Source organism: Heterobasidion irregulare (assembly GCF_000320585.1).
Source record: "Heterobasidion irregulare TC 32-1 unplaced genomic scaffold scaffold_01, whole genome shotgun sequence".
NCBI classification, from domain to species: Eukaryota; Fungi; Basidiomycota; class Agaricomycetes; order Russulales; family Bondarzewiaceae; genus Heterobasidion; species Heterobasidion irregulare.
Window position 1 is genome coordinate 548,318 of NW_009258197.1, and position 24,159 is coordinate 572,476.

Below are 24,159 nucleotides of genomic sequence, written 5' to 3' on the forward strand. Positions count from 1 at the left end.
CCAGAGCGCACGTTTGCGGTACATCGTCAGGTACACCAGATCCACTGGTGAGGTGCTCCGAGGTCCGAGGTCCCAGTGAGTTGCGAACCTCGGGCACGGGAGGGAATGTCTCTCCATCTCCCGCTCGACTCGCTCATTTGGGCGCGTCGGGAGGCTGCGCCTCGATGCTTGCGCGCACGTTCGAGGGAAGCGCATCGCAAGAGGGTTCTTGGATGCTGGCTTTTGAGGCATCGTGATTTAGGACGCGCGGGAAAACGCCTGCGTCGTCCCAAGCTGGGCTTGTGGGATCGAGTGGGCGAGCGAGGAGGAATGCGGGGGCGGGCGGACTTTGGACGATGTGATTATCATTACTTGTCAGAATCTCAGAGGCGAAGCAGACGGGGCATCACTACGCTGGGCTTATGTGCATCGGCGTTCTGAGCCTCTCGACGCGGGTCTCTATGGAATTTTCATACCTTTTGAGGAGTCAGACTAAGTGTCTGCGGCTCCGCGCGGCGGTTCATGACTTACCTGGACGCACGCTTAGCAAGACATGCCAGAGTGGTCAGAACCATGCCTGTGGGACGGCGCACGCAATAAGGGGACGATATGGCGAGCGCGCTCACCCCGTCGAGTGTTCTCTTTGAATGGCAGTCAGAGTCGTAAATGGAGGAGGCGCAACGGTCATAGAACGCGCGTTGTGATGGCGCGGCTACTCATTCTCCTTCCGTGCATCTGACAACAGCGGGCGCGCAAGAGTAAGGTTCGGTGATCTCAAGTGGGTCGTGTCTATCGTTGATGTAGATGATGGCGGGGAAGCCCAACTTTATGCATCGAGGCGTCGCCTCGGGGATAAGTCCCCCGTGAGAACTCGTGGGCTTATACGGCCCTGACAAATTTGGAAGAAACTGTTGTGGGGCCAGTGCAGGCGGCTGCAGCTTGCCTTCCGCATCGCAACGTTCGACCGCCATCATGCATCTCATGTACACGCTCGACGAGAACGGCAGCAGGATCTACACGTTGAAGGTGCGCCGTTGCAAGCGTCATGCATGTGTTTTGTGAACGAACACTGAGGACGCCCGCACGAAACAGAAAATAACCGACGAGGGCAAGATCACCAGGTCTGCCCACCCAGGTGCGCCCGCTCGCTCCCGCTGACATGGGCATCCACGCTGACGGGGGTGTCACGTCTACAGCCCGGTTCTCGCCCGATGACAAGTTCTCGCGCCATCGGGTGACGATCAAAAAGCGCTACAGCATCCTGCTCACGCAGCTGCCCAGCAAACCGCTGTGATGTCGCGCGCGGACATCCGATGCAGGCTCGGACCATAGAGTGGACGGCACATGCATGCGTGCGTGCGTGGGCAACAGAGGGGTGCGCGCGCTGTTGCAGTACCAGGGCTCGACACGCTACATGGATGTACGGCTCTTGGCCCTAAGACGGCCGGGGTGCTGCTTAGAATTCAAAGTCGGATCAGACATGCAATCATATACGACGGGGTGCACTCTATATAAGCTCGCGCACCGTGCAAACTCCAAGAAAACAAGGTGTGCGTGAGAGAAGGCCAGAGAGGATATAATTAGAAAATACATAATAAAAAAACCCAGTTAGGACAGACAAGGCGTCGAAAGGCCGTCACCGTCGCTCTCCAACGCTTGTTCCCCGTCCACCACCCTCGAGCACCCGCCGTCGTCGCCAGAAGGTCTGTGCTCGACGCGCCGACACTGTCTCAGACAGCGCTGAGAGAGAATCCGCAACTGCATATATCCAATTCCACCCGCGTCGGAGTTGGCGCCCTGCCCACGCTCTTTCCACTCCTCCACCACTCGTCTCGCCCTCCCTTCCACAGCCCCGCTCTCTCCTCCTCCTCATCCCGCTGCCATGGATCACCGTGGCCAGCGTCCTCCTCGCTCCGCCCGGCCCTCCCTCTCTCACGGCCAGTCATCAACCCCAAGCCCCCCTTCCTACCCCGATCAGCCCCCCTCCTCCTACAGCGCCTATGCTCGCTCACCCGCACAACCATACGATGCACCCCGCCCTAGCGTAGGAACCAACATCTCATTTGGCCCCACCGAGCGAGGCGACCGCCACGAGCCCCTCGACCAGCCTGGCCGCGTCCGCGGTCACTCCGCATACCAGAATGTCCTCTCTCCCACAAGCCCTGACCCCGAAGCGGGCTACGCCATGCCCGACGCCGCTCTCGTCGGCCGCAAAAAAAGTATGGTGCGCCCCGATCGAGAGAAAATAGAGCCTGGACACCGTCAGTGGCATTACCGCAGCCACGCGGCGCAGCTCGAGGACGAGGGGAGCGGCAATTTGGTTTATCCCTCTAGTGCGTCGTTGCCTCCTCCTTTCCTCTCCCTCTCCCTCCCTGTTTCTTGTCCCCCGAAATCCCAATTCCTTGCCGCCTGAATTTCAATCTCACTCCGTTGCTCAGCGACCGGTAACGCTCCCCAGAGAGATGGCCTCCGCCGCGGTCGTTCCATCCTCGGCCGAGAGCAGGACGTGCAAGAGTCGGGCCTCGCACTCTTCAAGCGCGGTACCACCCTCCGCAGGAAACGCCAGCCGGCTGCAATTCCAGATGACCAGCCGCCCCAGCGCACAGGCTGCATGTCCGGCATCCCAGGCCCCCACGACGCCTGGGTCACCTACTGCTACGTCCTGACTATATGCATTCCTGGTTTCTTGCTCAAATCGTGCGGTGCGTGCTGACGCTCGCCGTTCGCGTCCTGCCCACTGATCCCGGTATATATTGATTTTCAAGGGATCCGGAGTCCGGAGCAACAGCGTGCCTGGCGGGAGAAGATTGGCCTCGTGAGCGTGATCGCGACGCTCATGGCGGGCGTCGGCTTCTTGACCTTTGGGTTCACCGACGCGGTGTGCGGCACGCCGCCGAACCGCTTTCACGCGGGCTCCATCGATACGGGCTCGGTCATCATTCACGGCTACGACTATGACTTTTCACAGTTCCACCACCCCAAGGTCGGCATTTTCGACGGGCAGGCAAATCCCCTTTTCGAGGGCGGCTGGAACGTCGCAGGCAACGACGCGTCGTTTTTGTTCCAGAATACGGGCGGGAACTGTCAAGGGATCATTACCAAGGCAGACAATTCGAGCATCACGGGGGACAATGGGGCGGTGGATTGGTATTTCCCGTGCAATGTGTACAACCAGCACGGGACGTCACAGACCAACTTGAGTGATTACGGCTCCAGCACGAATTGCCATGTGTCCAAGACGGCGCGGACGGAGCTCTCGCAGATGAGCCCGCAAGGCCAGGTCTATTATTCGTGGGATGATGTCACCAACTCCGGCCGCAATCTGGCCGTGTTCGAATCGTGAGCGATGGGAGGTTTTCAGTAGTCGCCGTCCATGAGCTGACAAGCCTTCATCGTTCAGCATGGTGCTCGACTTTAGCCTACTCAGTTGGCTGAGTACCGGCGAGGTCAAGTTTCCATCGATCTTCAACGACTTTTCGAAAGCGAATGGCACATTCAACGGGAAGGATATCACCATGTACATGCTGCGGACGAATCAGCGCGCGCTGGGACACTGCCTCCAGGACATCATCGGCGTCGGGTTCATCGACACGAACAGCATCGGGTGCGTAGCGTCCGACATCGTGCTGTACGTCTCGCTCGTCTTCATCATCGGTGTCGTCGGCATCCGCTTCGTCATGGCCGTCATGTTCGCCTGGTTCTTCGCGAACCGCATCGGCGCGTTCAAGAACGAGACGTATGAACAGCGCATGCAGCGCTCGGCGGAGATCGAGAACTGGACAAACGACATCTACCGCCCCGCGCCGAGCGAGTACCGCCCGAACGTCGCGAAGAACGGACTCACGAGCGGGAAGCGGGAGAAGAAGGGGAACAACTTCCTGCCGCGCCAGTCGCGCTTCACGCCGTCAGAGAACATCATCAAGGGCTCCGGCGGGCGGCCGTCGACGGCGTATGGGATGCTCGAGCCGATGCCATACAAGCGGCCAACGGCGAGTGTGTACGGCGGGACGCCTTCGGTCTCTGGGAAAAGTAGCAAGATGCTGTCGCCGCCTGACTCGCCGTTCCGCACGTCGCGCAGCTTGACATCGCTCAATGACCCGCGCGGCTTCATGGATAACCCCTGTCCGTTCCCCCTGCACAACGTCGTGCCCCAGCCCGCGCTCGACTTTGAGCCATTCGGCTACCCGCTCGCGCACACGATCTGCCTCGTCACGGCGTACTCCGAGTCCGTCGAGGGCCTGCGCACGACGCTTGACTCGCTCGCGACGACGGACTATCCGAACAGCCACAAGCTGATCCTCGTCATCGCGGACGGAATGGTCAAGGGCGCGGGGAACGACAAGACGACGCCGGAGATTTGTCTGTCGATGATGAAGGAGTTCGTGATCGACCCCGAGGACGTCGAGGCGCACTCGTACGTTGCGATCGCAGACGGGCATAAGAAGCACAACATGGCCAAGGTGTTCGCGGGGTACTACGACTACGACAACGCGACGGTCGAGCGGTCGAAGCAGCAGCGCGTGCCGATCGTGCTCGTCGCGAAGACGGGGAACCCGCTCGAGGCGCGCGACGCGAAACCGGGCAACCGCGGGAAGCGCGACTCGCAGATCGTGCTAATGGGCTTTTTGCAGAAGGTGATGTTCGACGAGCGCATGACGACGTTCGAGTACGAGTTCTTCAACTCACTGTGGCGCGTGACGGGCGTGAGCCCGGATCGGTACGAGCTCGTGCTGTGCGTCGACGCGGACACGAAGGTGTTCCCCGACTCGCTGACGCGGATGGTGTCGTGCATGGTGCACGACGAGGAGATCATGGGCCTTTGTGGCGAGACGAAGATCGCGAACAAGGGGGAGACGTGGGTGACCATGATCCAAGGTGCGCCGCTTTCTGCTGTTTCTCTCTGCCTCTTCTCATCGTATGTACGCAGTCTTTGAGTACTACATCTCGCACCACATGACGAAGGCCTTTGAGTCTATGTTTGGCGGTGTCACCTGTTTGCCTGGCTGTTTCAGTATGTACCGCATTAAGGCGCCAAAGGGCGGGTCAGGTTACTGGGTGCCCATCCTTGCGAACCCGGACATCGTGGAGCACTACTCGGAGAACGTCGTCGATACCCTGCACAAGAAGAACCTGCTACTTTTGGGTGAGGATCGGTACTTGACGACGCTCATGCTCAAGACGTTCCCGAAGCGCAAGAACGTGTTCTGCCCGTCGGCCGTCTGCAAGACCATCGTGCCCGACACGTTCCGTGTGCTGCTCTCGCAGCGCCGGCGCTGGATCAACTCGACCGTGCACAACCTCTTCGAGCTGCTGCTCGTGCGCGACCTGTGCGGTACCTTCTGCTTCTCGATGCAGTTCGTCGTCGGCATGGAGCTCGCCGGGACGCTCGTGCTGCCTGCAGCCATCTCGTTCACGCTTTACCTCATCATCATCTCCATCATCCCTCACGGCTCGAGCACGACGATCCCGCTCGTGCTGCTCGCGATCGTGCTTGGCCTGCCGGGGCTGCTGATCGTCATCACCTCGCGCAAGGTCGCGTACGTCGGGTGGATGCTGATCTACCTGGTGTCGCTCCCGATCTGGAACGGCATCCTGCCCGCGTACTCGTTCTGGCACTTTGACGACTTCTCATGGGGCCAGACGCGCCAGGTCGCGGGCGACAAGGACGAGAACCACGGGGACAAGGAGGGCGAGTTCGACTCGACGCATATCGTGATGAAGCGCTGGGCCGAGTTTGAGCGCGAGCGCCGGTGGAAGAGCGGGTCGCAGTCGAGGGACTCAAATTCGTACGATAACAAGAACAACTCGCCGAAGCGGTGAGTGACTGTCTTCTCATCTGTTTGCTTGCGGTTTTTGATTGAGGTTGTCCGTTTGCAGGTATTCTATGGTTTCGAACACGGACTCTGGGTATACCCCTCCGCAGCCGTTTGACGTTAGCACGATGGACTCGTCAGCGTTCGCTGCGAATGCCGCGCGGCCACGGTACGATAGCAACCAGCTTTTGACGCTTCCGGCGCCGTTGGCCTTGAACAGGCCGCCGACGGGCACTGCTGCGTCTGCCTCATCTGTGGGCGTCTCTCGCTCCAGCGAGGACGCGTACGCCTCGGACGTTTCCTCGTCGAATCACCGCCTTATTCCCAGCCCTGCAAACGATTACTACGGCGACGATTACGACACGCCCCCACCTGCACCCGCCGCCCGCCACAGTACGAGCACGCCGCCGAATTTCGAGTCGCAGGTGTCGCGCGCGGCAGGGAACAGCAACGCCGTCTTCCGACAGAACACTGTATCAAATCTATATCCCGGGGAGACGCAGAACCCATACCAGCAGCACGCGCACGCGGGCTACACGGAGCACGTCGGGTATGTCACGGAGCCGGAAGAGATGCCCGCCGCGTCGCCGTCGAATTACTCGGTGGGGACGCCGCGGATGGGCGGGCGCGGCGTCAGCCTGGCGGACAACGGGCCTGTTCCCGGCCCCGAGGGCGTGCGACGCATAGCGCGGCCTCAGGGCCGCCGGCCGTCGTCGCAAGCTCCGGCTCCGGCGCAGCAGAACCGGTACTCACGCTCGTCGACGTACGCCAACCTCCCGCCGGGCGCCGCGCCGCCGAGCACTGGTGGCTACAGCGGGTACAACTGAGGTGGGCGCCGGGCGGGCGGAGGCTGTAGTCGCGTGCGTACAATGGATCTTGACTGCTGCCCCCTTTACTGCGCGGACATTTTTTTTTATCTTTTCCTCGCACTTTTTTAATGACGTTTTTTTCGCGCTGTCTTCCCCTCCCCCGTTTTGCGTCGTAATTGGACTTTGCAATCCCCTCTCGCCGCGACTCGGTTGGCTCTGCGTCCGTGCGTCCATGCGTGCATCCATCTGTTAGCGATGTGAGCTGGGAGCTCCGCTTCAAGGTTTGTGAAGTTCGGTGTGGCATACATGCTGACCGGCTTTTTTCGAGCGCATCGCGGCAGTGCGACCGCCCAGAGACATCGTCTTGGATTTAATGGCTCTCGAGCGCCCGATCGTCGATACTCTCCCATAAATTACGCATCTTGTTACTCCGATCAGAGGCTGCCGGTTGACAATGTCGATACATATATCTACGCTATGGATGTTCCAATGCATGCGCTTTGACGAAGGATTTCCTTCCGGATTGTTTTATTGTTCCTCCTCCCATGGACATTGATGACGTACATAACGCTGTAGTATGGGGCCTGCGTGTCTCATGGTTGTCGGTATTTTGTAGCAGTGGACTATGCAGATTATGATCACGAATATATTACAACGACCAGAAGGGTGTTACTATGTGCGGTGCGTGGTACGTCGACAGCAGTGCGACAACAAGAAGATAATGAGGACATGCATGAAAGGCGCGAATATACGTATAAATTAATCGTGCGTGAAAGTCCGGTCGAGAACGTCGAAACTACTACCAGCTCCTCCACCACCGCGTCGTCCGCGCCTCTGGATCCTCCTCCTGCACCTCGTGCTCGCGTATCACCTTCAGGAACACGTTCTCCAGCGTCGCCTTCTCCACCGTGTACTCCGCAAAGTCCCCCTGGTTCGAAAGCACGTGGAAGAGCTGCGAGAGCGAGAGGTATGCGCCGCCCTGCCCGCCGAGGTCGCTCTCGACCGGGACCTCGAAGCGCGTCGCGACGTCCTCGGCCAGGCGCGCGCCGGGGATGCGCGCCATCAGCTGCTGCGCGCGCAGAACGTCCTCGCGGGAGCGGCACGGTATGTGCACTTCGTATGCGGCGTACCGCGCAGCGAGCGAGGCGGTGGTGCCGACCGCTGTGTGCGGACGGGGTCAGCAAGTGTCGTCGACCGTTGTGTGGAGTAGACACGTACCGAGCATGCGCTTTGAGATGATGCCAACCTTCTGTGCGAGGGCAGATGCTTCTTCCATGGAGTCTGGACGCAAGTCAATCTTGTCTGCTCAACTACTACGATGATGGACACTCACGCGTCGTGATGACGATGGACTTTCCAATAGCTACCTGGCGCAGGGTTACCCACATCTCCCGCTTCATCTTCGCATCTATGCCGGTCGAGAACTCATCGATGAGAACGACGGATGGATTGCCTGTGGGCTGATGAGAAACACTGTAACCGATTGTTGATCCCAAGACAGACACGCACCCATCAGAGCGATCGCAAGAGACAGCTTCCTTTGGTTACCACCAGAAAGCTTGCTTGCAAGACGGTCCGCGAACTGCTCTAACCCTGTCGAGCGCAGTAATATACTGACATTGCTTGGCAGCTCTTCCCGCCTGAGACCCTTCAGACGCCCGTAAATCATCAGGTGTTCTCGCACTGTAAGCTGGGAATCAATAGCGGTGAACTGAGGGCATACACCCAGAGATAATCGAGCGGATTGGGGGTGGTGCACGACGGATACGTCATTGAGGAGAACGTCCCCTTGGTCAGGCGTGATATCGCCACCTATCGAATACTTAGGTCGTATTCCCACTATAGATGATAAATGAAAAATAACTCACGGATCATGTTGAATGTAGTGGTCTTCCCAGCACCATTGGGCCCTAAGAGAGCAAATATGGTGCCGCGACCTACGCCCAAACTGACACCATCAACCACTTTCTTGCTACGTCCAAAGGCCTTAGAGACCCCCAGTACTCGGAGTGGATCATCCGAGACCGCAACAGCCTTGGCCTCGTCCATCACATCCTCTTTGAGCTCCTTTTCCTCGTTAGACTGATCCCGTTGCACTACAGAACGCTGTGCTTGTATCTTGCGATTTGACACACTCCGAGGCAAGATGGAACCTGAGTCGACCCATACAAGGATAGCGAAGAGCACAAAGGAATAGACGATGAGGTACAGGATCGGACCTCCGTATCTCTTGATATTTGCATATGCAGATGGCGATATGACTCCTCCGCCACTGCACAGCAGTGAGAACATGTTGACGGAGACGAAAGCGGTTCTCATCTACGCATACGGTCAGCTACAGTGCAATTATCGTTGGTCCAATTGGCTTACTATGCTAGCGATAGGAGAAATCAATGCGATCGTGAAGTCTAGTGCATTTTGGTCAGCTTGGGCGAGAAATGAAGATCGTGAAAGGCATACGGATAACTGTCAGTGTCCATCCAGCCTTTGATGTCTTGGCATATGTGAGGGTTAGGAGGTATCCCGCGAGGTACAGCTGAACATCTATCGTGAGAGAAATTCTCCTCGAGATATGTCGAATAACGTACGATGAAGATGATCACTTGGTATCCGGCAGCCGCAGCAAAAGCGGCCAACGGAGAAGCGGTAACGAGCGAGAAACAGTAAGAGAACAGGGTTGCAGATATGCCATACAACACAAGGTTGAACCACTATTCAAATGAGGTCAGTAGATGGACATGGAATGAAGTCAGACGAACGACTCACGAAGAAACCTAGGCCATGGAATTGATTCGATGCGGCAGCGAAGACAATTATGATGATCGTTGACAAAAGCACGACGAACATGGAATCAAAAAGAAGGTGACCTAGCCACAGTCCGACTGGATTGGATAGACCATTCGAGAACTGCATCGCTTGGACGGATGAATGTCGCTCGCGAGATACATAGAGCGAAAAGAATGCGGGATATACAGCCTAGCAATCGTAAATTAAGTCAGGGAAATTCACGGCCTGGTGATGATGCATGAAGCCGTACCATAGCTGCACCGAAGAAAGTGATCCACTTGAGCGCCACAAGCGTCCCCGTTTCAACAGCTGGGAAACTCTGATAGCTGGCTTGGATGATGCTAGCGCTAGAATTGCCGCCATCGGAAGTATTCAGAGCACGGTTGTACAAGATATTGTCCACCAAGTTTAACAAGACCGGGCCAATGGAGCCAGGCGGTGAACTCTCCCACGCGATGAGAGCCTGAGCAGTTTGTGAATCTATGGAGATACCGCCCGTGAAGACGCTCTGGAATTCGCGGCTGATAGTGTTCACGAAGGCTGCATTGTCCGCCACATTTTCACCAACAATGGTGCTTATGGAAGGCCCAATGGAAGCTAGTAAGTTGGGCGGAGCGACGAAAATGTTGGCACTGTTGTCGGGAGTGATGGTAGACAATGCAAAAGAAGAATCAGGAAGATAAAGAGGGAGTTTGGGGGTGGTGTGGAATACGGTCGTGCACGACTGTGGTCTGTTGCGCATGAAGAACAGTGGGATACAGGACGCCAGGACAGCGACAAGTACAAGAATGAGCGGCGTCAGCCAACTTCTTTTGGCTATGCAGAATCGCTTGTTGTATATTGTCAGCGCTTGCCTGAGAGGTGATGTCTTCCGACCGTTTGTTAGCTGATCAATCCCGGGCGAATCAACAGTGACGGAATCGTCCGCCTTCTCCACCATGGATACAGGTTCATCTGTCATAAGGCCCAGAAAGATATCCTCAATAGTTGTACCCTGGACGTCAAAAGACGCGATGCCAAATTCATCCCGCTTCCCCTCGAGTAGGTGAAGCACGCCCTCTACCGTGACAGAGTCTTTGGACCTCAAATGGTAGGAAATTTGGGTATCTGACGGAGACGATACGTACGTCGATGGTGCCAATGCACGGATGTCGTCGACTAATTCAGCAGGAGCTGGAGAATTTGACTTCTCCGTCACGGTCATGCCCTCGCGGAATGTCACATGGATTGTGTAGCCCTCCCCGAGAGTCGACTTGAGAGCCACAGGTGATCCTTCTGCAAGCAATCGACCAGGGGCCGCAAGAATAGCGATCTGATCGGCCAATAGATCGGCCTCGTCGAGGAACTGCGCAAGTTGAGCGCTGGGATAGTGAGAGGTGCGTGAAGGAAACTCACATGGGTGGTGAACACAATTGTTCGATCATGGCGAACAGATGTCAGTGTCCTCCACAAGGCTCGGCGGGATAAAGGATCGACCCCCGACGTGCACTTCGGATCATTAGAACCTCGTATAGGATCAATACACCGGATGCACTTACTTCGTCCACAAGAACAACTAGAAGATGCGTTGCTCATCAGATGCCGATCATTCATGTGGATCCGCACTCACTCTTTGAGCCTCCGACTAGACCGATAGCGAGCTGCAATTTCCGTTTCTGACCGCCTGACAGCGTACTCGCATTGGAGTGAATCTTGCTTCCCAAGTCGCAATCACGCAGCAGCTGTTTGAGATCCTCTTCGCCGGCAAGCGATTCCCCTGAATGCTTCACTGCTCTCCATACACGCAGCGTCTGATGGCATGTCAGTTCCGGGAAAAGCACGTTCTTCTGGGGGACAATCCCAACGGTACCGCGGGGTGGCCGTGTCACTCCGCCTTCGAAGCGTACGGAGCCCGAAGTACGGCCAAGAAGATTCGCCAGGATTGACAGCGCCGTCGACTTGCCCGCGCTAAACGAATGGTAAGTCAGCTATAGAGACACAGTATTGTCGCGGCGTGCGAGACACACCCATTCGACCCCAAAAGCACGAATATGCCGGATTTGGGGATGTCAAATGAAAGGTCAGAGATCGCTGTGACGATACCACTCGAACGGTGGAAAACCCCAGGTTTGAATGTTTTTTGAAGGTTTCGGATAGATATTGCAACACCAGCAGGCATCTCAACAACGTCATCGTCTGCACATGGTGTTGCTCTATCCCACCAGCGCCACCACGGCTTCTCTGGACGCGGGGATGGCCTTCCCCACCAGTGCCACCATGGATCTGGCTTAGGTGGGGGTGGTGCATCATAGAGACGAGACTCCAAAAGCACCGCAAGCCAAGGCCATAGGAAGATGTTGATCTGAGCAGTGCTATTAGTCTCAGCCCGTGAGAAAGGAAAAAAAATTACACATACAACAGCAGCAATAATGAGCGGAAGAAGCAACATATGGCTCTTCGGGTCATGCTCCCAAACCTTCGTTGGAACCTGGCTAAGTTCAAATCCTCCGATGATGCGAATCGCAAAAATATAGAACGCAGGAGGGAACAAGACCGAGAAGACGAACGCGACACCTGTCCCGACCGCACCCATGACCAGTGCTATGATGGCGAAGACGATGGCGAAAAAAGTGGAAGCAACGGCCGCCAGTTGGGGGCTCTTTCCAAATGGCATACCGACGAAGAACGACCAACTGGCCAATGACAGTCCGAATAGGAGATGGATCGCGAAGACGAGGCCTGCGCTGGTTCCGCTGAAGATGCGGTAGTGCCAGATGATCGAGACGATGATCCACGCAGGAAGATATACCAAGGATATACTGACATGCCACGAACTGTGATAAATGCAGAAAAAGAGTTGAGTGATACAGCGTATATATCAGCGTGAATCCCTACATGATGCGAGCCGAATCAAGAAGTCCCATAGCCTTGAGATGACTTGTCAGCTGCAGAGCCCGTTCACTCATGACTGAGCCTGGGAGCTGATATGCAATCCCGATGTAACAAATAAACCTGCCGGACAATCAGAACCAAATTGACCGATGTCTCTCGTACACCTACAATGCCAAGACGAGCAAGCTCAAGATGCCATTGATGTAGCCTGCAAGGTCGCATTGTTCTCAAAAATCCACTGGGAACAACATTTGCGGGATAAACATACTCAGACGGATATCAAGGCTCTGCTGAGTGTTAGTAATCTGAGTAAACGGCCATTCCATCGGCGTCGGCTGTACCAAGCCAGTTCTCATCTCAATGATCGCCTACCATGGCCAATACCTGAGATCAATCGTCAAAATGCGCATAGACGCCAACGTACCTGATCCACAGCCCACTGCAACGGTAATATCCTGGTCTCATAGTCCCCGTCATGGCGTATCACGTCGACGTGGAAAAGGCCTCCGTCGCCGCGAATAGTATAGTTGACGGCAGACGCGGTGTGACAGCTGGGCGGAATGTAGTCGAACGCTACCGCGGCGAAGCATTCGGAATAGAGGTTGAAATTCTGCGGGCACGCGGCGGGGATGTCGGCTGGCGAAGGCACCTTCGTCACGGCTCTGAGCTGCTTCGCGGAGAAGCCCCTCGTTATATGTGCCATGATGTCATCCGCGGTCGTGAAGCCTGCCGTGCCATTCGTGCCGTCCGCCCAGATCAGCCTCAACGACCCGTCGAATGTTTGTGAAAGATTGTAGACGGGAATAGGGGATCCGATGCCATACTGCCAAAATAAATTGAAATGTGATTTGAGAAGAAATGACGGGACACTCACGTTGTTTGGCCTGTTCAAGAAAATCTGGGCGACCGCAAGAAAGATGCCATACGCGACCGGGAGCACAAAGCACCTCAAAATGTTGAGCTGGCGTGCGCACGACCGGGGACCAGACTAGTCAGCATCCGAACCCGCTCTCAAAGACGCATCACGTACCCATGGATGCTTCGAGAGAACTATCCAGTTCTTCCACACTAGTGCGTTGCACTGGCGGAAGAAGAGGTCCGCCGCCATCTGCGCCGCAAAGCCTGCAGCTGACTTGAAGCTTACGACGCTGAGCAAGAGAAAGAGGTGGGCAATTCAGTGCTTGGGCAGGGTGTGAGCCATGACCGCATGCATCATATATATTCTCAAGCTACAGATATATACGGAGGCGTCGACATCCGGACGGCTCGGATGCGGTGATAAATTGCCAAAGCCCGTGAAGGCACCTGAAGGCGCTTAAGATGGTACACCCACGTGATGAGAAAACACCGCACGAGACTGCGTCGCGTTCCTCCTTCCCGCGTCCTGCTGCCTTACTTGCCCCTTGGCTTTTACCATCGCCGTCCACAGATACAATATGCACGCACACGTATCGCAACAAGTGCATATATTTTTCACGTATCCATACCCGCGCTGACATCCCATGATCCAAGGCGCAAGAGGCACGCGCGGCCGCTTTGCAAGATGAAATCGATCAATTGCAGAACACACTGGGGTATTCTGCCAAGGCTTCTCGGCCTCAATTCAAGTCCTGTCTACTAAAAATCACCATAGAAAAGAAGAGAATGCCGAGAAGATTGTGTCTCGCCACATCAAGCTCCTGCATCGGTACAACGAGGCTAAGGATGCCGCGCAGGTAAATGGCACACCTCCATATCATCATGTCTACGCTATACTAGTGCATGCGCGCGTAGATCATAATGGGAAAGGTCAGTGCTGTGAAATGGAACAACACTCGATAATGACTGATGGAGGCGCATATATGCAGCTCGCCGCCCACAAGCAGACAACCATTCGACAGATCCATGAAGACTTTGGGGTGGCCGACGAAGACTGAGAAGATGTGGATTCGAGGTCCCTGTTTCTTTCCCTGTCTGCCAAAGTTTGTGTGACCGGTATAATGTTCACAGTTTTGTATTGCGTCGCATTCAGAATTTACGTCGTGACAGCTATCCAACTGGTCCCGCAGCCAGCCCAGACACCGACCACCTCCCCGGCGTTCGCCAAAGATAGCGGTGGCCATACTTTAACAGGAAGATGAACGTCATCGAGCGTGCCGAGGCCCAGATTTCCATGTTCGTTCCACCCCCAGCCCCACACCTCCGTCTCTCCAGGCAGGCCGGAGGAGTCGGAATCCGAGAAGCAAGCGAGGACATGCTCGCTGCCACAAGCAAAACGCCGCAAGCGCAAGGAGGAGCGAAGAAGAGAAGGCGGAAACTCCACTGGTCCAATCGCAGGGGAGGAGCTGGCGGACTGAGAACCTCTGGGCGCAAGCGGTCGCCCTAGCTGTCCCTTCGCGTGGCTGCCTGCCGACATAAGAGCTCGATGCCCCGCCTCCTCGATGAGGACATACGTCCCGTGCCAAGTGCACCCAACAGCACACGCGCGCGAGAAAGCGGACAGGCCCTGCACCTGCCCCTTCTTGTCCGACCCCAGCCCCGAGACGCGGCCAGAACCGCGCAGGAACACCGAGTGCTGGTTTCCAAGCGCGACAGCAGCGACACCGCGGTCGCCATCACCGCCACCGTCGCTGTCGAGCTGAACGAGACGAGGAGACGCCGCAAAGGCGACTGGTCGCCCAGAGGCACACGCAACAGCGCGCCCGAGCTGGCCGTGCCGAGCAGTCCCCCACCCGACGGCGAGCTCCCGCGGCAGCCCGTCGTCCCGCGACACCCGCAAGCACACCACGACGTGGTGCGGGCCCGCGGCGACGTCCACCACCGCGACGCGTCCGTTCGAGGGGCCCACGACAGCGGCAAAATCCACGACGTGAACCGGGCTCGCCGCGTGCTCCTCCTGTGCACTCCCCCTCCCCTGCCCGCGCGCTGCCCCTCCGATGCCGAGGTCGCCAAAGTCGTCGCCCCCCATGGAGAGCAGCGCGTCGTCCCGCCCCGCGCGCTGAAGCACGACGTAGCTCGTCTCCCAGCACGCAGCGATCCGCGCGGGCTCGTATCCTTCCAGCCCGCGCTCCGCCAACGGCAGACGCAGGCGCCGGAACACGGCCGACCGCGCCCCCGCCGCCTCGCGCGCGTAGTATTCGGGGCCGAGCTGGCCCTTCGATCCGTCGCCGCACCCCCACAGCTCAGCGCGCGCCGGCGAGTCTGGCGACGCCCGGCGCGAGAGCAAAGCGAGCGTGTGGTTCCCGCCGCCCGCGATGTGGACGATCGACTCGGTCCCCGGAGGGAGCTCGCCAGGTGGGGATCCTGCAAACGCGCACGGGCTGAAGGTGTGGGCGTCGTCACAGTTGGTCGTCCCGAGCTGGCCTTGTGCGTTGGATCCGGCAGCGTAGAGGTGGATATTCCGACCCATTTTCAATCGAAAGGCCGCCTTTGCGATTCAGCTTTGGTTGGCTGTCGAAGACGAAGACGGTCGGGACAGTCGGAGGTTGAAGGACGTTGCCAGGATAGGCCAGGATAGGCTGGCCAATCAGAACGACCCGAGCGGTGCGCCGTTCGTGCGATGGGGGCGACTCGGGGACACTTCCGTTTAATCATATTAATTTTAGCTCCCAGCAGACACCAGCTCGCGAGGTGCCGTATATGATTTAAATATAGCGCATCATAGTCGCTCAAAAAATAAAATGTTCTCATTGTGATACTAAAGTCTTCACTCGTCCAAATGCCAACATACGACGATCCACGTCCGTGGATCGTCGCACAGGCCCAGGATGACGTCCGCACCCGCACCCCATCTACATCATCGCGCCCACCACCAACATTAAAACTCGCCGCCTCCTCAGCCCTCCCACCCAAAACACCACCAGCACGCAGCACTCATCCGCCCAAACACAAAAAACACAAACAATAACCCCACGCACCCCGTTCCCCGCACCATGAGCCCATCCGACGCCGACGTCCTCGCGACGTTCCGCGCGCGCGTGAACATGTCTGCCGACGAGCTCGCGGCGTGGCTCGACGACCCGGAGAGCGCGCACGCAGGCACGGGCGTCGGGCTCGACAGCGGGCGGCGCATCCTCGCGATCTTGCGGAAGAACCCCAAGGGGGACCCGAAGGGCTACGACGAGGTGCGTGCGCGTGCGGGGGCGGTGCCCTCGTAGAGTCAGTTGGGTGTTTGGGGTGCTGACGGTTCTGCTGTTTCTTTGCGGTTGACGTGCGGGTGGGCGGAGACAGGAAGACGTGAAGCACATGCGCAAGGTCGTCGCGTGAGCACACCGGCGCCCCTCCATCGACGAACCGCTAACGCCTTTACGCGCATAACAGCTACCTCGCGCGCCACCTCGCACAAGAAGGCCACCTGAAGGCCACCAAGACGACGGACGAGCTCGCGCACACGAGGAGCACGATCAGGTGAGCCGCCGCGGCGCCGCACGTTGTGCGGGAACTCGCTGACTTGCCGACTCGTGCGCGCCCTCGTGTGTCGTGTGTCCTGCGTCCTGTGCAGCTTGAGGAACTGGGGACACGTGAGCAGCGCCGTGCCGTTCGTCCGCCGTGCGAGCGCGTACTGATGGCGCGGTGCGCGTTTAGGACCCCGTGAAGGCGAAGACGCAGGAGGAAGGAGGCACCGATGAGACTAAAGAAGACGACGACGATGGCGAGAGTACAACTGCGGACGAGCCGAGTCCGTCCGGCGCCGACGAGAAGGGCGAGAGCGTCGACGCCGACGCCGACGCCGACGCTGCCAAACCTGCCACAAGATCACAGGACCAAAGGAAGAGCGCGCGCGGGGACAAGGCGGGCGCGAGCGCGGGCTCGAAGCGGAAGCGCGGGCACGCCGATGACGTTGCCGGAGACAGGGGGAGCGGGGGCGGGAATGATGAAGATGAAGATGTTGAAGATGCCGACGAAGATGCTGATGCTGATGCTGATTATGATGTTGATGATGGGAAGGGCGATGAGGAGGACAGCTCGGGGGAGGACGCCGAGGACGGGCCGAGGCCGGCTGTGCAGCGCAAGACGGAGGCGGGCGCGGAGAGCATCGACGAGGAGCCCGAAGCGTGAGCGGAGGCTCGGCGTCTGAAATTTGGAACTTGCGTTTGGGCGACCGGATTACTGTAGTCGGGACTGTGAAATAGCTGTGAACCGGGAAGGGCCTGCGCTTGTACGTATGCAGGCACTCTGGCAATTGTGGAGTGGGGCAAGGCAACAGTGACATGCACGAGTACGGTACTAGTGCGGTGTGTCGATGCAGGCAGAGGCGTCGAGGCATCAAGGCATGCTGGACCGTGCTCCGAACGATGTAAGCTGTGATTAGGCTGTCCCATTCCCAAGTAGTGCCGACGCAAGTCGTCTGTGTAACCAGCAACGACAGCGGGCACCGCGCATACACACACGCCAGGCAGTGCCTCGATCAGCACGCCAGCTGGCGGTCCGCGTTCGACGCTAGTTGGTCAAGCATACTCGCATTCGGGGGCGCTGTAGATACATAAGCAGCCGTCAACCAACAGTCAACTAACTTGGTGATAGCACTGTAATAGCTGGTGATAGCAGGGCGGCGTGCGCCTAACCATCTCGAGGCGAGCTGGCGCCTGCGCGCTTGTTCTGGTCATGCGGCCCTGTGTGATCTGGGTCACTTCACTGTCACTTCTGGTACATAACTTATGTACGCGGCCAGGTCTGGCGAGGTGGGATGGTGTAGTTGCTATGGGCACTATGGGCGCATGCGCGTCGCGACGGGGGCTCGCTCGCTCGCTGTGTCAGTCGAGCTGCGAGCGTGCTGGAGTCGGGAGCTGGCGGTGCGGCGCGGTTTCTGTCTGTAGTTTGTCGCTGTGCGTGTACGCGTGCGAGACTGTAGGTTTGGCGTGCGCTCGGGGTGGCGATGAGGTGGGAGTCGATGGTCGAGGCGCAGGGACAGTCGGGGAAGCCACGGCGCATCTAGAATGCGAGCGCGAGATACCGGGATAGTGTGATAGTGTGGAGGTTAGCGGCGCGCGTCGTCGTCGAGGGTGCCGCGTTGGGAGAGGTCTGGGGAGGAGCTGGGCGGAGCTGTTTTGAGGAGCTCGAGGCGGTTCTTATCAGTAGGTGCGCGGGGGTGCGGGAAGTTGCCGTACGCGGGCGGGTGGGTGTGGCTGGAGGGACATGTTTGCCTGACAGGACGCGTGCGGCCATGGGGCGGGGCCCTAGAATGGATTTGGGGGCTGGTTGTGCTGATGTGGAAAGGGAGGGCAGGGCACGGATGGAAGCGGAACTGGGTGGGTATCTGACGAACAGATAAAGATGGCGGGCGGCAAAGGGCGGGTCTGGACCGCGCTCTGTGTGGTGGATGGAGCGGGCGCACGGGCCAGCGGTGGCGGACGGCTGGGGCTGAGGCTGAGGGGACGGCGGAGTGACGGCGGATGGGAGGGGGACGGAAGCGAGGGAGCGTGAAACGGCGGGGGACGCTTACGTCTACGGAAGGGGATTGGCGCCCTCGTGGGAGGGTGCAGCACAATAACGCTGTTGTCGCAGACGAGAGGAGAGAACGGCGGACGACGGCACTGGACCGAACCTGTCTTTGTCTGAGGGGATCAACACCAACGACGAGCGAGAGCGGGCACGGACGAGGCCTCGAGGCAGGCTTGCGATTGAGACTCGTGGCTTTCACGCTCTCCGCCTCGCTTCACATCCAAACGGTCACAATCGCTTGCTCTCTTTCGCCTGAACCCTCGCTTGCCCCCTCTCTTCTTTTCTCTCCCTCCCTGCTCCTCGTCATCGTCCCCAGCCTCGAGGCCCACCACTCCGTCGTCCGTCCGTGTGCCGACCCGCAGCCGACCCCCGCTTGCTTGCGTCCCACATCAGACGAGGCCTCTTCAGACTCCCGAGGACGCCCCACCAACATACACCCTTAATTCATTTCCGTCCCTGCGCACTCGCATCTTTTCTTGATCTTCATACCCCCCCCATACCCCGTCGCCGTCCTCGCCAGAGACGCCGCTCCCGCGTTCACACACATGCCCTCGATCAAGACACACTCCTCACAGGAGCTGCCGCAGTCGCGCCCGGCTCGCCGTCCTGTCCTGCGTATGGACGCACAGGATGGCCCCTGGACCGTCAGCGTAGCAGAGAATCCCCACGACCCTGCCTCGTCCTACAGCCTTTATGTTAAGAGTCAGTCCTCTCCCTCTCCCCGTCTCCCCTTGCGCGCATGCCTGACCACTCCCTCCTCTACGCTCCAGCCCCCACCCACAACCTCACCCTCAGCCGCACCTCCCGCGAGATCATCGAGCTCAACACAAAGCTCCACGACGCCCACCCTGCCGTCGCCCTCCCCCACCTCCCCATCCAGCCCGCACCCGCCCTCCCCCCGAAGCGCAAGTCCGCCTTCCTCAACACCCTCTCTCGCCTCGCCTCGCCCTCCTCAAAGTCCGCCAACGGCCGCCACACCGCCCGCGCCGCCTCCGTCACAGGCAGCGTGGGCACCCCCTCGGGCCTCCCCACCCCCGTCGCCTCCCCCGGCGCGGAGCTCGTCGACCCCTTTGCCGCCGCCGCCAACGGCCTCTTCAACAGCCCCGCCTCCACCGCCACCAACCCGACCGTGACCGGCCTCGCCGCCTACCTCACCACCATCTCCAACGACCAGCTCCTCCGCCAGACCCGCGTCTGGAAGCGCTTCGTGCGCGTCCGCACCGACGACCTCGAGAGCGTGCGCGTCGAGCGCGCCATCAAGCGCGTCCGCTCCGACCTCGCCGCCCACATGATGTCCCCGAGCACCGTCGACGTCCACGTCATCTCCTCCGTCTCCGCGCGCGAGATCACGCTCAACGACGACGGCGCGGCGCAGGGTGCCACTAAGGCGAAGCGAAACAGCCGCCTGCACGAGGACATCGTGGAAGAAGACGCACGCGACGTCGTCTCCATCGCGGCGAGCACCAGCACGCAGTCGGCCGCGACCGCCGACGACCGCCCGGAGACGCCCCGGTCGCCCAAGGCCTCCGTCGCCTCCACGACGGCCCCCTCCGAGACCTCCGCAGGCGCGGCGTCCTCGGCCCCCACGAACGGCGCCGACGAGGAGGGCGGCAACACGCTGTCGACGCCCATCGCTGCCGCGGCCGCGGACGCGGACTCACCCGGCGCGCGCCTCCCGCGCTCGCAGTCCGCCGACGTCACCGCGTCCGCCCGCCTGTCACGTGCCCTTACGGCGTCGTCCTCCGCGCTCGGGAGCGCCACGGCCTCGGCCTCGGCGTCGCACACCGAGGACGACGCGTCGACGCACACGTCGAGCGACAAGGCCGCGCGCCCGCGCCCGCGCCCCAAGCGCTCCCAGTCCGCCGACCCGAACCGCACGCGCTCGCTCCTCAAGAAATTCAAGTCGCACCCGAACGCGCAAACCGCGTCCTCCTCTTCCTCCACCGCCGGCGCGGCGTCGCAGGCGCCGACGCCCGGCGGGACGCTCTCGCAGCGCAAGGTGCAGGTGGGCGACTTCGAGATGATGCGCGTGCTCGGGAAGGGCTGCGCGGGCAAGGTGCTGCTCGTGCGCTACAAGTCGTCCGCGGACCTGTACGCGCTCAAGGCGATCACGAAGCGCCACGTGCTCGCGCACCAGGAGCTGCAGCACACGCTCACCGAGCAGGCCGTGCTCAAGCGCATGGCCGCCGAGGGCACCGACCCGTTCGTCGTCAAGCTCTGGTGGAGCTTCCACGACAAGGAGAACCTCTTCTTGGTGATGGTGCGTTCCCCCCTCTCCCTCCTTTCCGCGTCCAGCCTCCTCACGCCCTCTCGGACCGCGGCCCGCAGGACTTCCACCCGGGCGGCGACCTCGCGACGCAGCTCGCGCGCTGGGGCCGCCTCGGGCGCGACCGCGCGCGCTTCTACGCGGCGGAGATCGTCGAGGGCGTCGAGGGCCTCCACGCCGCGGGCGTCATCTACCGCGACCTCAAGCCGGAGAACATCCTCATCGCCGCGGACGGGCACATCGTGCTCACAGACTTTGGGCTCTCGAAGGAGTTCCCGCGGCGCGCGGGCGCGCTCGCGCTCGCGGCGCCGTCGACGCCCGGCGGGCGCAGCAGCACCAACGGGAACGGGAACGGCGCCGCGAACGGGTTCGCGACGCCGCCTGGAACGCCGTATTGGATGGCCAATGGGGGTAATGGGGGCAGCGGGGGCAGCGGAGTCGGGAGCGAGAGCCCGCAGGATCTGGCGGGGTGGCCGGCGCGCGCGACGGACTCGACGAGCACGTTCTGCGGGACGGCGGAGTACCTCGCGCCGGAGGTCATCCAGGGGCTGCCGTACAGCTACGAGGTCGACTGGTGGAGCTTCGGCACGATGCTGTACGAGATGCTGACCGGGATCGTGCGTGCATTTTTTTTTTCTGTCTCCTTCGCGCGCGTTGGCTTATTCGTGCGTTCGTTGATTCGTTCGTTCTTGTTGGGCACGCGCCGTAGACGCCGTTTTGGGCGGACAATCACTCGGATATGTATGTGCGGGTGCTGCAGGATGAGCTGCAGTTCCCGGACGATCGGGCGATGGACCAGGATACGAAGAGCTTGATTCGCGGGGTGAGCGGCTCTTTCTTTCCGCGGGCGGGGTTTTGTCGTTGCTGACCGGTGGGTCGTGCGGGATGCGATGACAGCTGCTGCAACGCAATCCCGCGCTGAGGCTGAGCGAGCCGCGGATAAAGCGGCATCCGTATTTCTCGATGATGTGCGTGTCGGCGTCTGTCGTTTTTTTTTTATGTCGTCGGGTCGCTGTGTGCTGATAGATGTGGATGCTGCAGAGATTGGTCTCATGTGTATCACAAGCGCTATATACGTGAGTCCGCCCCCATTCATACACATACACACCCCTTCTCTGTATCTGCGGGCGGTGCTGACCCGCGTGCCAGCCCCATATATCCCACCGATCGACCCGTCGAACGCAAGCGATACCCAAAACTTCGACGACACCTTCCTCGATATGGAGCCCGTGATCAACGACGAGAACGACCTCGCGGACACGGACGCGGAGCGCGAGCAGACGGACACGGACCGCACTGACGGCGAGGACTCGCTCACGACGCCGTCGCAGTCGCGGAGCTCGTCCGTGCAGCCGGTCGAGGACGCGTCCGTGGACGTGTTCGACGGGTACTCCTTCAAGGGCCGGCACTCCGTCATCCTCGACGAGGAGGAAGACGAAGATGAAGATGAAGGCGGGGATGAGGAGGAGGAAGAGGAGGAGGTGGAGGTGGAGGGAGACGACGACAGCGGGATGACGCCGAGCATTCTGGCGGAGGTCAACGGGAGCGCGGAGCCCAGCGAGCTGGGCGACGACGCCGTCGCCGCCGCGAAAGAGGAGACGCCGGAGCCCAAGACGCCCGAGGCGCGCCCCACCGGGCTGCCCGCGATCCCAGCCCCGGAGAGCGTGCCCGCCCACCCCGGACGCGTGTCGTCCGAGACGACGCGGGGCCCCGTCCGGCCCGTCCCCCACACGCTCGACAACCCGCCGCGCACGCCCCAGTCGCCCACCAAGGCGCTCGCCCCGGAGCCCGCGCGCGCCGAGCCGCCGCGCAAGGAGCCCAGCAAGCCGAAAGACAAGAAGGGCGGCGCGCCGCCGAGCAAGCCCGCGCCCGCGCGCGCATCGGCGGCGCGCACGGGGCGGCGGCGCGAGAAGTCGGGGATCCCGGCGCTCGACCGCGACCTGTCCGACGCGGCGGAGGAGGACGAGGCGGGGACGGAGCGCGACGAGGACGAGGACGACTGGGACTTTATCGAGGCGGACGGCGGGGAGGACCGCAACGGGGCCAAGGCGACGAGTTTGTTCGCGCGCGGCGTCGTCGACCGGTACAAGCTCGCCGTGTTCCGCAAGGGCGCGACGCCGAACCGCGCCGTGTCGGGCGTGTCGGGTGTGTCGGGCGTGTCGTCGCAGGCGTCCGCGTCGGACGCGCAGGGGTCCGAGTACTCAAAGTCGCCGAGCCCGCAGGAGAAGCAGCGCCGCGGGCGCGCGCCGGGGCTCACGTTCCGCCGGACGCCGAAGCCGTTCTTGGGCGGTGTCAAGTCGCCGCCGGCGGGCACGAAGACGCTGAGCCACTCTACGTCGGCGACGCTGTCCGCGTCCGCGTCGACGGGGACAGGCGCAAGCCTGCACCCGTCGTCGCAGTCGCGCGGGACGCTCGCGGTGTCGCCGTCGCTCAAGTCGAAGGAGTCGGCGGTGTCGATCGGGAGCCCGCATTCGTCGTCGGATACTTCGATGAACGACGACGGGGTCGCGGTCGAGGGCGACGTGGCGGAGGCGATGAGGGTGCATTCGGCGGCGGGCGCCGACGAATCATCGGAGAAGCAGCAGCAGCAGCAGCAGCCGAAGAACAAAAAGCTGAAGAAGTACAAGGAGGGCGCGGAGAAGGTCCTCTCGCTGTTCGCGTCGCCCCGTTGACCGCCGTTTTTCCACCTTGGCTCTCCCACCTGGATAATTTCATGTTTCTCGTCCTCTGTTCGCGCGCGCCGCTGGCGCAGCATATACACCCACGCCGGTTCTCATCCATTATGCATTGTCTTCTCTTCGTCCTCCCTCACCCTCATTCGCACCCGCGCTTATATATATATCCCACATACTGATCCGCCGACCGATCCGCACTCTCGTTTGCTTTCGTTCTCGCACCTCGCCGATCCCGCCGCGCGATATCGAGTGGACTCTGCCGTCTGGTTACAAGTTACTCTTTTCCTTTTCCTTTTCTTTTTCTTTCTCGTTTCTCTCTCTCTTTTTCCTTCTTTTCTCTTGTCCTCTTTCTTTCGTTTCGTTCTTTATATACTTACGGTCTGCCCCACGTCATCGCTGTTTCACATAGTAATCACCGCAACGCTCCTTCCTTCGTTCCCAGTTGGTTTTTGTCCTCGAGAAGCCGCCGCCTAGAAGTCCTCAACTAATAAAATTATCTGTCGAACACGTCCCGCGCGCCGCTCCGAATTGCGTGTGAA

At 60.0% G+C, this 24,159-nt stretch overlaps 8 protein-coding genes across 8 annotated transcripts; 5 read left to right on the forward strand and 3 right to left on the reverse strand.

The window, feature by feature from the left end:
- Nucleotides 1-951: 951 nt before the first annotated feature.
- On the forward strand, nt 952-1,273 carry HETIRDRAFT_307561 (uncharacterized protein; the record flags this gene model as incomplete). Its single annotated transcript, XM_009542310.1, has 3 exons — nt 952-1,005; nt 1,072-1,114; nt 1,176-1,273. 3 exons carry the CDS (start codon nt 952-954, stop codon nt 1,271-1,273), a joined length of 195 nt encoding a protein of 64 aa, XP_009540605.1.
- A 588-nt stretch (nt 1,274-1,861) lies between these two features.
- On the forward strand, nt 1,862-7,258 carry HETIRDRAFT_153532 (glycosyltransferase family 2 protein; the record flags this gene model as incomplete). Its single annotated transcript, XM_009542311.1, has 7 exons — nt 1,862-2,312; nt 2,418-2,681; nt 2,745-3,318; nt 3,380-3,790; nt 3,845-4,854; nt 4,907-5,795; nt 5,842-7,258. The coding sequence occupies 7 exons, from the start codon at nt 1,862-1,864 to the stop codon at nt 6,617-6,619; spliced, it is 4,377 nt and encodes a 1,458-aa protein (XP_009540606.1). The 3' UTR covers nt 6,620-7,258.
- Nucleotides 7,259-7,400: 142 nt separating this feature from the next.
- HETIRDRAFT_121248 (ABC transporter) lies at nt 7,401-13,367 on the reverse strand (the record flags this gene model as incomplete). The annotated part of the gene is made up of 22 exons (XM_009542312.1): nt 7,401-7,762; nt 7,820-7,882; nt 7,935-8,054; nt 8,111-8,413; nt 8,470-8,674; nt 8,714-8,920; nt 8,972-9,009; nt 9,062-9,137; nt 9,190-9,312; nt 9,368-9,577; nt 9,639-10,733; nt 10,784-10,876; nt 10,927-10,943; nt 10,998-11,335; nt 11,395-11,729; nt 11,784-12,201; nt 12,263-12,379; nt 12,428-12,467; nt 12,528-12,627; nt 12,684-13,082; nt 13,134-13,220; nt 13,290-13,367. 22 exons carry the CDS (start codon nt 13,365-13,367, stop codon nt 7,401-7,403), a joined length of 4,824 nt encoding a protein of 1,607 aa, XP_009540607.1.
- A 328-nt stretch (nt 13,368-13,695) lies between these two features.
- On the forward strand, nt 13,696-14,175 carry HETIRDRAFT_99077 (uncharacterized protein; the record flags this gene model as incomplete). The annotated part of the gene is made up of 5 exons (XM_009542313.1): nt 13,696-13,719; nt 13,772-13,833; nt 13,893-13,974; nt 14,033-14,047; nt 14,107-14,175. The coding sequence occupies 5 exons, from the start codon at nt 13,696-13,698 to the stop codon at nt 14,173-14,175; spliced, it is 252 nt and encodes an 83-aa protein (XP_009540608.1).
- Nucleotides 14,176-14,273: 98 nt separating this feature from the next.
- Nucleotides 14,274-15,647, reverse strand: HETIRDRAFT_447310 (uncharacterized protein; the record flags this gene model as incomplete). The annotated part of the gene is made up of 1 exon (XM_009542314.1): nt 14,274-15,647. One exon carries the CDS (start codon nt 15,645-15,647, stop codon nt 14,274-14,276), a length of 1,374 nt encoding a protein of 457 aa, XP_009540609.1.
- Nucleotides 15,648-15,884: 237 nt separating this feature from the next.
- On the forward strand, nt 15,885-16,504 carry HETIRDRAFT_468227 (uncharacterized protein; the record flags this gene model as incomplete). Its single annotated transcript, XM_009542315.1, has 2 exons — nt 15,885-16,362; nt 16,469-16,504. The coding sequence occupies exons 1-2, from the start codon at nt 16,171-16,173 to the stop codon at nt 16,502-16,504; spliced, it is 228 nt and encodes a 75-aa protein (XP_009540610.1). The 5' UTR covers nt 15,885-16,170.
- Nucleotides 16,505-18,033: 1,529 nt separating this feature from the next.
- On the reverse strand, nt 18,034-19,149 carry HETIRDRAFT_456582 (uncharacterized protein; the record flags this gene model as incomplete). Its single annotated transcript, XM_009542316.1, has 4 exons — nt 18,034-18,682; nt 18,745-18,782; nt 18,836-19,051; nt 19,115-19,149. 4 exons carry the CDS (start codon nt 19,147-19,149, stop codon nt 18,216-18,218), a joined length of 756 nt encoding a protein of 251 aa, XP_009540611.1. The 3' UTR covers nt 18,034-18,215.
- A 129-nt stretch (nt 19,150-19,278) lies between these two features.
- On the forward strand, nt 19,279-24,131 carry HETIRDRAFT_377172 (uncharacterized protein). The gene is made up of 7 exons (XM_009542317.1): nt 19,279-19,381; nt 19,450-20,939; nt 21,008-21,562; nt 21,655-21,768; nt 21,843-21,913; nt 21,987-22,021; nt 22,095-24,131. The coding sequence occupies exons 1-7, from the start codon at nt 19,297-19,299 to the stop codon at nt 23,615-23,617; spliced, it is 3,873 nt and encodes a 1,290-aa protein (XP_009540612.1). The 5' UTR covers nt 19,279-19,296; the 3' UTR covers nt 23,618-24,131.
- The last annotated feature ends 28 nt before the right edge of the window (nt 24,132-24,159 follow it).

Excerpts from the sequence above, each read along its gene's own strand:
- HETIRDRAFT_377172 (XM_009542317.1), top strand. The coding sequence starts at position 19,297 with ATGGACGCACAGGATGGCCCCTGGACCGTCAGCGTAGCAGAGAATCCC. Across the intron at positions 20,940-21,007 it reads AGAACCTCTTCTTGGTGATG|GACTTCCACCCGGGCGGCGA; the intron begins GTGCGTTCCCCC and ends CGCGGCCCGCAG. Across the intron at positions 21,769-21,842 it reads CGAAGAGCTTGATTCGCGGG|CTGCTGCAACGCAATCCCGC; the intron begins GTGAGCGGCTCT and ends ATGCGATGACAG.